Source organism: Aptenodytes patagonicus, chromosome 17 (genome assembly GCF_965638725.1).
Source record: "Aptenodytes patagonicus chromosome 17, bAptPat1.pri.cur, whole genome shotgun sequence".
Taxonomy (NCBI): domain Eukaryota; kingdom Metazoa; phylum Chordata; class Aves; order Sphenisciformes; family Spheniscidae; genus Aptenodytes; species Aptenodytes patagonicus.
Window position 1 is genome coordinate 3,932,552 of NC_134965.1, and position 17,352 is coordinate 3,949,903.

At 45.6% G+C, this 17,352-nt stretch overlaps 1 protein-coding gene across 1 annotated transcript in view; it reads left to right on the forward strand.

The window, feature by feature from the left end:
• Positions 1-16,579, forward strand: part of MYBBP1A (MYB binding protein 1a) — a 60,994-nt gene extending 44,415 nt beyond the window's left edge. Inside the window, exons 24-27 of the mRNA XM_076354402.1 lie at positions 702-815; positions 12,556-12,657; positions 13,824-13,948; positions 15,943-16,579. Coding sequence (XP_076210517.1) covers positions 702-815; positions 12,556-12,657; positions 13,824-13,948; positions 15,943-16,459 — 858 coding nt within the window. The 3' untranslated portion in view covers positions 16,460-16,579. The remainder of the gene's footprint in view (positions 1-701; positions 816-12,555; positions 12,658-13,823; positions 13,949-15,942) is intronic.
• Positions 16,580-17,352: the final 773 nt, after the last annotated feature.

Consider the following 17,352-nt stretch of genomic DNA (forward strand, 5'->3'; position numbering starts at 1 on the left):
GTGTATTCTGTGCATTTCTATCATTGCTTTTGTCTATTGCTGCATTTTTCTTGTACCTAAGAAAGCCATAAAATAGGAATTCTGGAATAGAAAAGGACTTGTAAAAAGATTGCAGATTACTGTTGGTTTTCTAGTGGCTACTCTTTTCATTGCTGTGTTAATGTAGAGACTTAATGAGCAAGTTTGACTCCAGGGCAAGGCTGAGTGCTGCTCTGGACAGCAGTTTCCATCTAGGGTTCCTTTGAAACGAAGCATTTGCTAACCTGCCAGCTTTTATTTTTGTTTATTTGTGCCTACTGCATTCATCAGGGCACGGTAAAGGGTACAGTCACGCAAAGGGCTGCCTGAAGACTTTTGGAGACTGAAAGTGATGCGCTCAGAGCAGCTACTAAAGCATATTTTGGATATTAATGCCTAAATCTAAAAGCGGAATGGTCCTTCCCCTCTCCTTTGACCTTCCTTTTTAAGTATGTGCATTCAGTCAAAATCCACCACCCTGTCTCCTGAGGACTGACTCTGTTAGGGTCTAGAGAATGTTTTCTAACAGAGTGACATACATGTTGGTGAGGATACGCAGCACCTGTAACGTGGCATTCCCTGGATGCTGTGCTTAGCTGTTTGCTTCAGCGGGGTATTTGCATTGCTAACACCTTCCCTAGAGAGTATGGAGTTTCATGTCTCCTCTCCCCTTTCTCTTTCAGGCCCAGGCCTGTTTGCTTCTCCAGAAGGTTCTGCTACTTCGTGAACTGAAGCTCTTCATGACAGAGGAGGAGTGGGAGGAATTGATCAGAGAAAGCATCAGCCAAGTGACAGAGGTAACAAGCTTCAACATGTTAAATGTATAGATAGCACGTAATGAGTGCTGCTTTTACTAGTGTGGTGCTCGTTCTCAGAGCTGGAGTCTGCGGCTGTGCTCAGCTTAACTGATCTTAGAGGGGTTGTGCCTGCTTGCACCAGGTCTGAGTAGTGTCCACCAAGATTACAGCATTCTTCTAACACCACTGTTTAGATGTATTTTCACAGAGTGCAAGAAATGTGCCTGGTACAGCTCAGCGGTGCCCATGTACGAATCCAAGAGACAGAGCTCGACTTGTAGGGAATACACTCATACAGATCAACTTAAGGTGGTTTTAAAAAATAAGTTTTGAATTGAAAGGTATTGTGAACGTTTACTTAATTTCAGAAAATGTTATGGAAGTTCTGTATCTGAATGAACTTCAGGGCCAAAGAGGTAGGGCTGAGGTGCGCTAGACTTCTGACTCCTGGTGTGTTGCAGGCCTTCTGGACCAGACTCCCTTGCTAATATTGTTTATCAGGGAAACCTCAAAATACATTGGAAAATAATTTGTACAGAAAAAACAGTGACAGAAATTGCAGGGCTCCTGATTCAGTGGCAAGTGCGGATTGCACCTGAAGACAGTTTTTGGGTGCAGCTATTATGTAGGAAGTGATCTGTGGGACAGGAGACTGAAGAAGCAAATGCCATTCAATTATATTCTTGTGGATTGATGTGGGGGGAGCCAAGCAGCCAAATTAATGTTATGATGTGGTGACTAAACTTGATGACATGGGAGATTCCAGTCTTGGTGTTCCTACGTAACTGTAGTATTGACCTCATTCTAAGTGTAGCTTTCATTTGCTTACTTCTTTAAATGCTGGTTACATGGTAATTTAGGCCATTCTATAATTTACCATATTGGAGCAGAACTATTAGCTCTATTTTCTTTTGTCAAGGAGGGACAAAATTTAAGCAAGTTTAAATCAAGGCATTCAGAGGTGCTGTTTATAATTCTTGAGGAAGCAGGTAATCCTGGGTTTCATTAAATAGCTTTTATTTAATGGTTACATCAGGAATCCAATGGGTGGAGTTAGGTATGATTTTATTTTCCAGGTACATAAAACATGCCTCTCCTTCCAAACCGGTCATCTCCATGTTTCTCTCTAGCAGCTGAATACTTGCAGGACTCGGTGATTCACTGGGAAACCACAGACATTTACAATGCCTTTATGTTGTTCTTGTCAGGGAAAGTTTAGCAACTTGGAACCCATCCAGTATTTTAATGAGCTTTGCTACCAAAGCTTCCTCAGTGTCTTTCATTTCTGTGGTCATCTGTGTTTAAAGAAAAATTCCTGGGAAATATTGTCAGTTTGTTTGGGCTGTCCAAGGTATACCCTGCGGGCAGGAAGCCTCCCATACTATTAACTGGCAGTGGCATATAGGTGCTAGTTCTCTTTTTGGCCTGAAAAAGCCCTGACATAACATTTTTACAGAGTGCTCTGTTGGTGGACATATGTGCGTTGGGTTTTGTCTCCCTTCTTCCTGCTCCCCCCTTGCGCTAACACAGTCCTAGTATGGCTCCTTGGAGCTGGGGCAGCTGCATGTCTTTAAATGTTGCTGTAATTAGGAGGGATCAAGGACTTTATATTCCATATAACAGTTTTGATTCATAGCCGAAGGCTGACACTTGTGCTGCAAAACTTTCTAAAGCTGCATAAAGGTATTCTGTGTCCTTTTGGTGGCGCAGAAGTGCTCACTTATCTGAGTAATAGCTGTAAAAACATGCAGTGGCTTTATGGTGTAGTAGAACAATACTCATATCATGACTGATCACTTCTGGAGATAGTAAAAAATCCTGTGTAGCAGAAGTCAGAGGCTGGAAACTGAGCAAATTTAGAATGTAGAAAGTATGTTTGTCAAAGAGAGTAATCTACCATTAAACTAACTTGCTGAAGAGTTTATTCGCTCTGAATTGCCAAGTGAAGAGATTGTTTGCTTGACTGAAAGAGAAGCTGCAGATTGGGTGGAAGTTATGGGCTTGATTTTGAAATTATGGGGTGAATTTTCTTGGACTGTGTTAGGCAAGAGCTTGGGCTAAATGATAGCCCTTTCTGTCCCTGATGTCCACACGTGCCTCTGCTTAGCTAGAGGGTAGGGAGGGCATTTGCAGAACTGAGAGTTTCTCCTGCAGCTCAGTCTTGTCCCTTTTCATCTGAGACTTGTTTCGGTGGGCCATTCCAGGTCAGCCATGATTTCAGAGGTGGGTATGTAAGTAGGTAGATGTTGGTATGTGAGTGCTTACCCATGATAACCTTGACTGAGAGCAGTGGTTCGTGATGCTTTGGAAAATGATGAAGTTTTATTGCCCTACCTCTAGTTGAAAGGTGTGCATTTGCTGTAATTGGCCATTCCTGCCACCATCCCTCACAAATACCTGTTTTAAGAGGAAAAAATGATAATGCAGAATTTTATACCTTTCTTTGACCCAGGGAGAAGTCTGAAATAACCTGGGAGGGCCAACTCTTTAGCTGACTATACTGATGTGCACTTGTAATTCAAGCAGCGGTATCGTTCACAAGGAAGCTGTCACTTGAAGGCTTTGCTACGCTCTCTGTGTCCTTGGTCAGATTTGCAGCTATGGGGCTGGTAGCTCTTGAAGTGCAGGATTGCCATTGCAGGTGTAAGGCTGTGAGAGAGGATAGGATGCTATCTCCTGGTGCCTGCTTTCTCATCCTGTCTTGCCTCAGTGATTGCATTGCATACCTGCAGATCATGTGGTGAGGAGCAGGGAGCCTGGGATGGTTTTAGGCAGCGATATGTGCTGGAACTAGGAAAGAGGCGATGTGAGAAAACTGCAGGCTTGGATATCATTGAATTATGCGTGTAAAACTAAGAGGCAGATGAGGGAGAATCAATGGCCAGGAGCTTTAAATGAAGAGACAGCTTCCTGAAATAGCAGCTCGGGCTGCTGCGAGGCAATGGCTCTTGTGCTTACATAAGCTAACTTGACCTTATTTGTTCCCAAAATGTTTAAGCGTGCTTATAAAACATCTATCGCAGTCGTGAGGGATTCATGTTTGCCATCTCCTTACTGTCAGTGAGGGAAGTCTTGATATCCTAGCAGGTACTTTGGAGTTGACTTGTTCTTGTGAGAGCCCTGCTTGCTGTTGGTGCTCTTGGTTTCTTCTGCTGGGTCACCTGGGCGGGAAGCCATGTCCACAAGCTGTGGGACTGCCCTGTGAGCTGTTTTGTTTATTGGACAGCAAGCAAAGGTAAGGAAGTAGAGAAATAGCTCTGGCACAGTTTTAGCCTCCCTGGTCCTAGTTACTTTAAACAAAGCAGAACCTTGCTACAGTTGTTCAAGTTTATTCTAATGTTGGGAGTCTAGACAACTCAGTTGTGTTTACAGTATAAAGAAGTAGAATTGTAAATGTTGTAAATGACAGAGCTCACCTGAGATGCTAGAGCATCTGACAGAGACTTCTTCCTCTTCGAGAGCTTTGTTCTTTTATCGGTAGGTCTCAAAGCGCTTTACAAAGGAAATTCAAACCAGTGAGTTGTTGATGTAATGAAGAAAGTATTTTGCAGAAACCCAAGAGCTAATGTATTTAGTTTACTAAAGTCGTTCACCCTGTTTTACAGATGACATGCTTGGCTGGGAACTGAGCCAAGAATCAAACTTGGGTCTCCTGAGACATCCCAGAGACCTTCCTTCTGCATGGACAATCTGACTGTTTCTTAACTTGGCTTCAGAACATCCCATTGTGTTGGATAGCAGTCTCTGTCCCCATGTTATCTAAGGATGCTGGTTGTTACGAGTTCAGACTGCCCAGAGCCATCCAATGAGGCAAGTGGCAGAACCCGAAAGGCCCGAGTTTCCCCATTTCATGCAGGGAACTGTTGCACAGTTTTGGTGAGGGATCCTTCTGGGGTTGCTGCTAGGACTCTCACACTGTCTTTTTGACTCTGTCAAACACCTCTCAATTTGGTCTTTCGGCTCTCCCAGTTGTCATTGTGAGCACATTCTGGTGTTTGTTCCCCGTGTTAGATGCATTTCTGTTTTCTTTCTGATATGTTACAAAATTGCTGTCTTGGCTTTAGAGTGATCTTGAAGCCGTGCCAATTCTTTAGTAACTCACTGACAGATTTGGGGCAGGAAGCTCCAGGATCTGAACACATAGTTTCATTACCTTTTTATGTCATCCCTTTTGCAGGGACTGGCTTGCCCTCCTGAACTGAGGTGCTTTGTGTAACTCCCAACTTATGCTGAAACTCCCAGTTACGATGTGAAAGTCAGGGGGAAGTGGGAAAGGATTTTGAGGAATATCCAGAAAACTTATATTTTCACGGCTGAGCAACTTCAAAACAAAACAGCTCTCAAAAAACTGTTGTTAAAGCTGCTTTCTCTGGCTTGTACACAGCAGTTTCCTGAGGGTTTCCTTTGTCTGTCTTCTGCAGTAAGTACCTCATAGGAAGGGCCCAACTTCACTACTATTTTTTCCTTTGCTTGTTTTGTCAATGTCATAAGGGATGAGCAGAGCAGATAGTGTTCAGGTTGGCTGTTTGAAACCAAAATGGGATCAAGGCATCCTGGAATGTAAAAATGCTCACAGAATCTGATACCCAAGTTCAGTGCAAGACCAAAGCACTCCAGGTCACCAGTATGGGAGACTTTCAGGTAAATATACACATAATCCTAATGAGACGCATGTGATGCCTCCTTCCACTTAGGTGGTTACTTAGACTTGGACTGGGCAGGCAACTGTGTTTCTGTAGAAAGGCATGAATGTAGACAGATAGGGGATTACATGGCCTGGGCAAGGGATGGTATAGCTAACCCAAGACCTCTTTTCCAAGATTCATATTGTTTGAAAGTTACCGTATGCTCTCCGAAGACTTTTATTGTATGGCACTAGAGGGTTTTGTTGCTATTGTGTTGTTCAGCTAGGGATTTAAAATAACTAGCTGGAGCCACTCAGAATGTGGCGGGGGGGAGAGAGGGATATACTATACAGCCTTCCAGAGTAGACATGCCCTTCATTCCTGAAGGGCATCACATTTGATTATCGGTGTCTTAATTTGTAGGGAGATAAATTATTAACAGTGACTTCATCAAATCTCTAAAAAAGCCATTCTTCAATTTTTTTCTTGAAGATTGCCTGAACTTTTATCTGTCCGTCTTTATAAAATCTTAATTCATTGCCCTTTCTCAGCCTCTTAGCTTGTAAAATGAGGCCAGTAGTGATTTAACTGATATCTTTGACATGCTTTCAGAGTACTGGATGTCTATGTGGAGAATTCATTCTCCTCTGTTCCCTCAGCTGTCCTTTACGGTTTTTCCCTGCTGCATTTTCATATGGTCTATGGAAAAAAAAAATCAGATCTTTAAGCTTGGGAAAGCAGCGACATTTTCTGTGAGAATGGCTTCTGGATTTTTGGGCTCCTCCCTCTAATAACAGCCAAAATAAACATTGCAAAAAATGCCCTTTAGGTATACCCTTCAGCATGTGGGTCTGCTTAGTCCCCTACCTTCCGTCTCTCTCTTGGTCAGGGACAAGCAGAAACTTGGTGGTTCCCTTCCCTTTGTGAGGATTTCGTGACAACTTGTTTCTGGTACAGATGCAAGGAAAAAAGTTTTGAACGTTTATACTTTCAGTCTTCAGAAACTTGGTGAGAGAGAACGGAGGGAGGAGGGACTGTCAGTGCTTTTTTTCCTCCTTTCAGTGCTCTTGGCAGCAGCTGCTGTGCTGTTCAGGTGGGTGGTGTGAGAACCTCTCCCTGTGTGCTTGTGTACCTTGTGTACATGGAGTTGGAAATGGATCTGGCTCTGTGGATAGATGGAAACTGGTGTGAAGAGGCATACTCTTCCCTCCTCCCTTCGTTGTCTTTCATGATTTAGCCCTAAGTTCTGCCTTGGGTTCTTCTATTGTACAGTGAATATTGTCATAAAAGGAAGTATTTGGGGGTGGCTTGTCTGGGTTTTGGGAAGCTTAGAGTTGATTCCTGGCTCTGTCATTGTCTGTGTGACTCAGTCATGTTACTTGGCCTCTCTGAACCTCTGTGAAATGGAGGGAATGATGCTGGCTTACCTCTTACCTCTCAGGACAAATGTGAGAGTAATTACAGGTGAGGAGAGGGTGCTTACATCAGATAATAACAGGAGCTATGAGCATACAGAATACTAAAATACTTCATTTGGTTGTCAGTTTGTTATTAACCTCTAAATAGCAGAGGAAGGCTGTGCCTCTCCCAAACCTCTCAGCTTACCTGTATGCGGACATGGGAAATCTTGTGCTTTGGCTCAGGTAATGGGCATGTGCTTGTGGAGCCCCAAAGCCACTTGCTGGGGCGCCTCTGGTTGTGACTCCACCATTGGGACCTGAGCCACAACAACAGCAAAATGCTGTTGAGACACAAAAAGGTTGTGTGTCTGCTCTTGGGACCCCGCATGCAGCATGGAGCTAGGGCAAAGCTTTAGCTTTCACAGTCAGTGTGAAAGCAGTCAGCAAACTGAGATCAGACCTCTTAAGCGCTTTCTTGTCGTGACTGTGGACGTTCAGTAGGGTGGAAATTTTGCTGAACTATTTGCTGCTGGAGAAGGCAGTTTACCTTAGCAACCTTGGGCTGTGCCAGGGGGTGTAAGGTCGTGCAGGGTGGGTGGAGGTGTGTGTTTTGCAGAAGGCACTTGGCGCTGTATTCAGCCATGAATCTGCACATTTATCCATCAGCGTCAGATCTGTTATGGGGGAGGAGGGGGAAGGATGGAGATAGCGCAGCGTGCGGAAAGAACGCAGGTTGGCCGGGCTTCTCCAGCTCACAGAGCAGTGATGGATCTGTCAGGCTGATCCCACGGAGGGGAAGGGCTGTTTGTTTTGAACAATGAAATAGGCTGAAGGACGTGCTGGGAATGCATAAATATTAAATGCTGTTCAAACTTCCAGCTAGGAAATGTGCTTGTCTCTTGGTAGCAGAACACTCGTCTGCTCTCTTGAGATACTGCTGTGTCTTGTAAGTCTGAGCTAAGTGTGTCCCCCACTGTGGTATCTGTGAAAGGGGAAGAGGTGCAGGCAGGCTGAGATTGCAGGTGGGTGTGGATGTGGAGGCTTCCAGAAACATTGCCTGGCTCCATATAACAGCATATTGCCATCTCCCTTGCAGGGAAAGCTGGGCAGTGGCTGGGATGCTGACTTTGGCTCTAGGTGCACATGCACCACTTTTTGCTGTATTGCAGGTTTCAGGGAGAGTCTTCGGCTTAGACTAAAATCCAACCTGGGAAACTGAGGCATGGAGCTGTGTGGTTAACACCTCTTTCTAGCTGCCAGCCCTCTGTCCTACTTGTATGGCTGAATTACTGCAGGTATTCACCTCCTGTGCTCCAACAAACTTGTTTTATACTTTGTGAAGATGAAGGATTGCTGTGTAGTGCAATGAGAGATGGAACGAAGGTTGCATCCTGCAGTAGTTGGGGTACTTCCATGTGTCATACAGAAATTTGGAATATAAGAGAAAACACTGATTGATAAGATGCCGGAGGTGTGCTGTTCTCCTTGTAGAAATCCTAGAAGCAGAGAACTTTGGATCCAGGAGTGCCACCCACCAGAAACAGCCAGAGGCTTTGGAAGCAGCATGTTTGACATGACAAGGCAAAACCATCTCTGCCAGCTGAATCCATGTAGGGTGAGGCAGGAACTGTATTGTTGTATTGGCTTGAGGTGAGATGGGAGTTCCAGCTGTGAAAACTGCCTCCGTATTTTTTCCTTTTGGAAAATGACCTGCCCAGATCTGCTGACAGCTCAGATGTACAGGCATGATAAACTGTCACAGGTATTACTGAGCTGTAGCTGGAACTGGGATTCCCTGTAAAGTGGGACTGGCTGTTACTGAAGGAGCAGAGTAAGAAAAGCAGAAAATGGGAGAAAAAACAACATAATCAGCAAGTGTGGCCGTTGAGTATAAGCCACGTGGTCTCTCTGCTTTTAGTATGGAGTGATTGGGTTATGTGACTCTTAGGTTGGTAATGCTTTCAGAGGGCAGGGGAAGGGAGAGTTGGATACCTTTGCGAACAGCACATGGCAGAGAATCACCAAACAGGTGTTTAGACAAGTTCTTCTGGGTTTTCGCTTAACCCTCCACCACTGGCCTGTAGCATAGCTGGAAGCAAAACCCCTGCTTTGTGCCTCAGTCTTGCTATGTAAAGTGGAGATACTTGCCAACCTTGTGCAAGTCTTTTGCGATCTCATCAGTGTTTGAGGCTCTCCTAAGGATGCTGCAGATGACTGAAATACTACTTTTCTTTTTAAAGTATGTTTGCCACGTGTTGCAGTTTGCCATCTGTTACATAATAGCTTTTTTATGATTGTATTTTATACATTCCCCAAATGAAATCACGCTAGGCCTGTAAAAGGATTGACCTACGCAATTGGGGCGGCACTGCTAATTTCATCTTTCAGATTGCTTTGGCCTGCTCCCTCACTCAGCTATCTGCTGTGCAAAGCCATAACATACAATGGTTGGTACCTTACGTAGCAAGAAGTTATGACAAATACTTGGGAAAGCTGCTTTTGAGGTTTGGACCCAGTTCCCATTGAAGAGACTTGGGATTTCATTCCTTGGGAGCAGTTCCCCAAGGCTTGCCAGCAGCCCCAGTCCAAAGTCAGCTTCTTTTTTACGTAACCAGAGCGCAGCACGTTTGTATTGATGTCCCATGCTAACACAAATCCCATGGAAGCAAACGCTCCGCTGTGTACACTCCCTGCTATGGGAGGAGGAGAGTGAAGCAATGCATGCCTGACAAGATACCATCTCACGTAAAGCCTAATGGGGAAGTACTCTGAGACAGTGGTGATGGGATCAGGATAATAAATGACACTGAGCTGAGCAGGAATTGGACTCAAGTCTTTAAGGAGGCTTGACTGTCTCAACCATACCACATACAGAGGTGCTGGCATTTTTGTGTTCTTTGGAGTAAATTTCTTTTACACGCTCTGTAGCAGAAGGGAAAGGGAAAAGACACATATTGAGAAATAATAAGACGTTATCTGAATCCAGCTTCCTTAAAGCCAATCCATTCTGCTTCTGGACTATAGAAAATTGTGCATTCTGTAGGAATGAATTATCTGCTGCTTTTTTGCAGCTCCTTTGGCTTCTCCGTCCACCCCCACCCTCTTCCTTGTTCCTTCCTGGTCTTTGGGAGCTGTTTAAAAGTGATCCGTTTCAGTAGGGAGCTATTTGTTTGCAGAGCCACCTAAATTGTACTGGATTGCTTCTAGCTATTTATGCTGGTGGAACTGTGCTTGTGTTTCCAGACTCATGCAAAACACTGCTTTTAATATAGATGTTTAGTCTTACAGCACTGATGTCGCTAGACCAGTGATATCTTCCATCTCCAGCTGGGCAAGCCACCCTTTTTATTCTATGGTTCTGCATGAATTTGGTTAGGCACCCCAAACTAGACGCACGTCCCAATTTCCCAAGCACCTGAAAACTGCTTGCAGACTTCTGAAAATCAGCCCCTCGGGTGTTGTTCAGAGCTATAGGACTTTTCTGTTTACTTCAGTAGGATTTGTTTCAAACCCTTCAAAGGATCAGGGCAATTCTGGCAGCAAGAACAGACAGAGTCAAGCCAGCGCAATTTAAATGCAGTCATCTACATCACTCATCTACAGTGAAGAGAAAATGCAATTTATTTTTAACACCACCTTAATTCCAAAATGTTCATATATTGAAAAGAAGAAATGACAATTGACTTCACTGTGGCTCCTTCTCACAGTCCTACCCTGATTCCTCTTGCCCTGAAGAGCTGACAGTCCATACTGATTTTCTCTCACTGTGAACTTGTACGCAACTTAGCAAAATAGGGATCTCAATTTAATAGCCTCTCTGAAAGCTACTTTAACCACAAGTAATGACTGTTAGCCTGGCAATATCTTGTTCTTCAAATGGCAAAGAAAATTTTTATGCAAATCAGGCTGGTTTGTTTTCATTATTGATTTGCTCATCATTATCATTATTATTTATTGTGGTAAGCCTAATAAATGGAGTGTGCATGGCCCATGGGCTGTTATGTCCTACATGTGAAGATTTTTTTTTTTTTTTTTTTTTTAAATCACACACCCTATGTTTGTTTCTCGGTTTACCTGAGAGACTTTAGACCTGCTGAATTGTATGACCTTGTAGGTTAATGACAGCTCTGGAATAGAGTTGCAGTGCATCTATATCAGGAGAGAGTAAATAGCAATTTATTGATAGTTAGATGAAGTTGCGGCATGAATTCCAGCAGCAGAGCATGGTGGCTTTCTAATACAGGGCTTGAGTGGACCATCCTGGTCAGGAAATAACTGTATCTTTATTATTTAAAAAAAGATAATCCTAGGGTGTGGAGCTTGTACAGACAGTAAATAATTCTACTTGAAGGCTGCTGTTCCTGCAGATATGTTATCTGGTCTCCCCACTTTTTCTGCTAAAAGTTTTCCTTACACTCTTGCTGACCATCATTATTTTTCTGTTGTGGGACTCATTATGAAAGAGCTTGCTTTGGGGAATAAATTTCTTGCTTCTCTCTGTGTCTGCAAGAATTTTTACTTTATTTGCCAGCTTTATGCTGATATAGATGGAGAATAGTTTGCTTGGAGTCCTTAAAATTACTTCTAGTCTGAATGGAGCAAAAGCAATAGATGGTCTAATGGGAGAGATTGCATCTCCTGGAGAACCTTCCACTGCTGGGTACAGGTTTGGCGCAGTGACTTATCAGCGATGCGTGTTGCCTGAGGCACCGAGGATGCTGAGCCTGGGGTGGACCTTGCCTGTTGGCCATGTTGGCGTGTTCAAATTCCAAGCAAAGGCGGGCTTGGCCACAAGTGCAGCCTCCTGTAGCAAGATAGGCTGTGATGGGGCATGCCACTGTCTACAATCAGCTTGTCCCTGCAAATCCTATCTCTCATTAGTGTAATCCATGCAAGCTGTGGGGCTTGCTGTGGTGTGTGCATCCACACAGAAATACAGTGGGGAAGAAAACTACAAGGGCTGTGAGGACCAGCTGCAGACAGAGGATCAGTACCCCTGAGCCAGTGGGCCGCCTCTTTGATCCAGCTGCCTTTTTATGGCTATTTTCTGCCCTTCTCCACTTGTAAATAACTCTGGCTTTTATTTGACCTATCTTTGGAGTGATTTTCCTCTAAGCCAGACCTTTTCGTGTCTCAGAAACCCTGCAGCACATAAAGGGAACACAAAGAGATGAGATTTTTCTCTCAGTCATTTCAGTGAATTTAAGCTTGATTGACAAGCCCTGTTCTAGTGCTGGCAACTGGGATTTCCTAGGCGTGTTAATGGATTTTTGCATTAGCGCTTTACATGTAAATCCCAGCTTCTGCAGCTGAGTAGCTGTTGTCCCTCAGGTGAGTCTGTTGTCTGGCAGCCTCCTGGCCTTTTCAGGGCGGCGGCGGATATTGTCTTTCCTCTTTTTCTCCAGGAAGCAGCAACATGTCTCCAGTTGTGCTTTAGCTTGGAAACTAGGGAGAGCAGCAAGGTTGTGCCTTTGTGGTATGCTTGCTCTTATTTTGTCCAGTTGTTTCTTAATTAACCTGGGCATCAGCAGCTTCCACCATGTACCCTCCTGAGCATTCCAGAGTTTGGTAGGTTTTGCGTTCCAGAGTTATTTTGGTGACAGGTTAATCCTGCCAATTGTTACTCATTTTCTGCTTTCTCCTGAGAAGAGTGATTTTTTTTTTTTCCCTCCATTTAATGCATGCTTCTTCTCAATCTTCCCACTTAATTTGCAGAGTTTGAAAATGGTTGGCAAGTGTATCCTGAAGGCTGAGAAAGAGAAAGTTGCCAAGAGCTTGGAGCTGTTGAACTTTCTCCTCAAAACTGTGATGGAGCAGGTGAGTGCGTGACCCGATGTGTGGCAAATGGCTGTTCTTCTGAATACCACCGAGGCCTCTTTTAAATGTCACACTTGGATTTTACCTTGTGACTGCTACATCCCACCTCATTTCTTACCAAAGGTACCCCTAGAGGGAATGCCTGGCTGGATTTGAGGACAGAAAAGCCCTCATGTCTGAAGGAGTGATCCATAGCTCTTATGAGCTGATCTCCAAGAGCTTGTTGAAGGATTGTGCAGTGTTTTGCAAATGCATGTGGCATCTCCTTTCTTAGCAGCAGAAATACAGCCTGGGGTAACAGTGAGGGTGAGCTGGGTTTTGTCCCAGATGATTGCTCTGTCCTCTCCACTGAACCCCAGAGATTTTGATTCCCAAAAACTGAGACTTATTCAGAAGTTTTGCGAGCGGGAGTGAAGCTTTGTCCTGGGGCTTTGTTTTCCCTAATGAAAAATGGCTTTTTTTGAACGTGAGAAGATTTTCTATAGGTGACAAAATAAGTCTCTAACATGGCCTTATTTACTGGAGCAAAATACCACAAGCAGCAGAATTGCTGAAGCCCAGTTTCCTACTGATAAGCACTGAGCTCACACCACAGCCTGTTTCTTTGTGAAGACCTAATAGGAAAGCGGGTGGAGGAGAGAGATTATTTCCAAGGCTCTTGTAGGAACTGAATAGCCTTTGAGACGCCCCTTTCTGTCTGGTTTTACTGAAATTATCCAGTGGGTTATGGAAGAGGCAGCCAGAGGCAGCATGATTGCATTCTTTAGAAACTAGACTGAAAATGCTGCTGCTTTTGTTTTAGATAGGTACATAGTCACGTGTCTTCTTCCCCCTGCTCCTAGCCATGGACTGAAAAGGAAAGAGGACCAAAGGACCTTTCAGTCCCTTTTATGCCAGTACAATTCTAGCTGTTAGACTTATGCCTCTCGTGCTAGAGACCCAGTTTTCAAGCAAACCCTGTACCTGATGGCATGGTGTAACACACCAGTTTTTGCCCCCAAATGGAAGTGGTGTTGCAAATGGGCTCAGGGCAGCGGCTTGGAGAAGCCGGGCAGGACTGATTATTCTGCCATAGTCTTATCCTGAGGATGGACTGTACCCTGCTGCTGTGAGTGCCCCTTCTGAGTTCATTCTGCAGATCATCTGTTTGTATTTGGCTCTTGCAGAAGCTGCGCGTGAAGTTGACAGAGTTGGAAAAAGTGCTGGTAGCTCTGAACCAGCCAGAAGGCATTGGGAATTCGGCACGTCTCGACTCTCTCTACTGGAATGTCATGCGCTGGCTGAATTATACGTATGTATGCTTGGAACTCTGGCTTCTTGGCTTGCCTGGGGGACTGCCTGCCTGTCCTACTTGTCTTCATTGATGTGGGGAAGTAGGAAGAGAAAGGAAGTCAAGGCGCACTGAGCTCAGGCTGGAGTTTGAGTTAAATGGAGCTCCTGGGTTGGTGAGGTTGAAATGTTTGTTGTTTTCCTTGTTTGGAATAATGCTAGGGTCATTGTTCCAGATGCTTACATGCTTAGGATTGGTCCTTGATGGGTAAAGGATTGTAACGTGTGTCTGATATCTGATCGTGTCTTGCCAGTAGGTAAGACAGCTGATCACCCACGGATAGAATGCCTGCTTTCAGCAGTCCCAAGTGGTGGCCTGATTTAAGAGGCATCGCCAAAGTTGCAGAGAAATTTCTAGGCTGACTCACTAAGGTCCTACCACATCATTATGGATTGATTCTGCAAATGTGAGGCTGGAGGGAATGAGTAGTTGTCTTGGGAAGTGACTGGGTACCAGAGAGTACATGCCGGGACCTTCAGTCCTCTCCAGTGATTTTTGGGCTCCTCGGTGTCTGGATCCCCAGCCTGATGCCTGGAGTGGTTGCCTTGCAGCTCTGAAAGCTGGGGAGCATTCAGTGTTTATGCTTTAGTGCTCCTGTGTTTAAATGACAGCTGGATTTGACTTTTGCTCCAGGGCAAAAAAAAAAAAAAGTGTAGGATCTTTTTCTCCTTTCTATCAATAGCTTGCAATCAGAACTTTTGTTTCACCTTCCTGCTGGCAGTATTTAGTGAGACACACAGCATTAGGGAATGCTGGGTGCTCTGCTTATGACTGGGAGCTGCGGTCCCAGTGTGTGGGTGGCCTGGTCTGTGGTATCTCAGCCCAGCAAGAGGCTCTGAGGGAAATGCTTGCATGTGGCTCAGTGTGAGAGGGCTCACAGGCAGGGAGGAATCATACAAGGCAGCTGAAGCTGTTGTGGCCCCTTCTAATGCTTTGAACAGGCTTGCAGAGCACAGTTGCTTCACCCAGCCCTACGACACAGCCCCAGGCCCTTTCCCAGTCTCACACAGGTCCCCTGGCATTGTACTGCCAGGGCTGGCACAAGGGTAAGGCTTGGTTTAGGAGCTAGTAGAGACTGCAGCTAGGAGGGGGATTGCTAAGGTAGGAAACGCTGAGCTTGTGCATGCTGTCTGAGGAAGGGATTGGGGTTCAGTGGTGCAGTCTGCTGTCACTGTTGGTGCCGTCTTGCTGCGACATGCAGAGATCTTTGTGCAGGTGAGTTGGAACAAGCCTATGGCAGGTGTGGTTTGTACACAGGATCCTGGTGGAGGTGCTGAGAGGCAAGTGCTAACATTAAGTTGTCAGGATAGCATTTTTCCACCCTGAAGAGACGCAGCTTGAAAAACTCTCCAAAAAGCTTCACATTGAAAACCAGGCCATGGAATTAAAGCCTGGTTCCTTTTCAGGACTCCTCTCTGGGGACTGAGCTGGTGCAGAGCAGCATAGACTGGCTGGTGGTGAAGTTGCTGACGCATTCTGTCTGAGAACAGTAGCAGCAGTGGTTGTCTTGCACGCATACAAAGGCTGCCTAGATGAGACTGGAATGGTCTGGGGGTTCTTGCTCGAAGACCCCTTGGGATTGTTAGCACGGTGAAGGCCTTGCTGGGGCTGTCACCTTGGACAGACAGACAGTGTCTCAGTAGCCTTGCACGGGGCCACAGGCAGGTGTGCTCGAGAAGGTGGCAAGTACAGCATTATCTGGTCTGTGGAATGAGGATTCTTCCTCAAGTCTCTGTGTGCCTTCTTGAGTCCTGGTCTGGCTCCTGCTGTTCATTTAACCAGTCCCTGTGCAGACTGAGGACCACCTGCAGGGATAATGCTCATCCTTGCAGCATGCCTGCGCTTCCTGCACCTTTCTTGTGCTTCTGCCTGTTTGTGGCTTGCCTGTAGCATGGATCACACTGTTCCCTGGCTGTAAACTAAGTTGCTCTTGATTTTTGGCATTCTCTCTGCAGGAAGCCCAAGAAAGAGAAGACAGCCGATAAGCCTGTGCAGGAAGCAGAGCCGCTTAAGCGAAAGAAGAAGGGCTTTCTGCCAGAGACCAAGAAACGTAAGAATCGCAAGAAAGGCATCCAGGAGAATGGGGTAGCACCAGTGGCTAGTGAAGATGGAGAACCAGCAGCCCCAGAAGAGCAACCCCTGGCAACAGAAACCCCCAGGCAGAAGAAAGGCCTCGTGCCCAGTAGCAGCAAACACAAGAATCAGAACAGAGGGGTCAGGGAGAATGGAGTGGCAATGGCGGGTGGTGGGGAGGAAGCTGTTAATGGAGGAGATGCTGTGGCTGACAAGGAGAAGAAGAAGAAGAAGAAGAAAAATATGAACAGAAAAAGAAAAGGTGATGCAGGCAATGAAGCCGAGCAGGTTCCGGCTGCAAAGAAAACCAAGGGGAGTGTCAGCCAGGAGACCCAGCAGAAGCAGGGCAAAGCCAAGAAGAAAAGAAAAGAGAAAAAAACTCCAGTGCCGCAGGAGTAAACTCCATGGACTCACTCAGGCCTGGCATGGCTAGCATGGCTCAGAGGACTGTTTTACTATCTTTTATAACTATAGTTTTTATGTCCTCCATGACTTTAAATAAACCTTCCATGATGCTGAGCTCTAAAGCTGCGGGTCTGACTTGTGTGGAGGGTTCAGCCTAGAGCACAGGGAGCTTCAGGAGGTTACATACCCTCCAGGCTCTGGTAGATGTCCACCTTCTCTTCTCTGGCAGTGCCAAACAGCCTGTGTTTGAGAGCACAGACTCCTGTCTCCACGATTTCCCAGGGCAGAAGTGAGAGGCTTGTTTGGATTTCTTGGGGAGCTGCAGTTGGTGTGCTGGCACGTGCTGAGTCTGTCCTGCACAGGCCCAGCAGCACTCCCAGCTTTTCCAGTCTGGGAGATGCTGCCTCTTAAATGCCTGGGGTTAAATGGGCTTGCACATGCATATTCTGGGGTCAAATATATCCAGTTTGGCCACTCAGGTCTCATCAGTAACTACCATGATCTGGCTGTCTTGCCTTTTTGCTGTTGGTGCAGGAGGGGTGATGGCCTCTGCGATAGCACAGGGACATCAATAAATCAGTGAAACAATTGAAATGGTTGATTGATTTGCTAGTCTGCCAGGCCAGCAGGCTCTGTGCAGCCATGCAAGGCACCCGTTACTAGCAGGCTTACAACAGTCTATGAAGGTGACTGCTTGGAATTGCATCTGCTTATTTATCCCCAGGCTCCTGAATGCCAGAATGGCATCACCCCTTTGGAGAGGCCAGGACCAGGTTCTCTGATGTGTTGGGTACCTGGTTCTTGTTGAGAGCTGAGCCTCAAAGTGTTTGAAACCCTACTCATGTTGTGGTTGCCTCTAAAGCCTCCTCCCTCCTTTCCTCACCCCC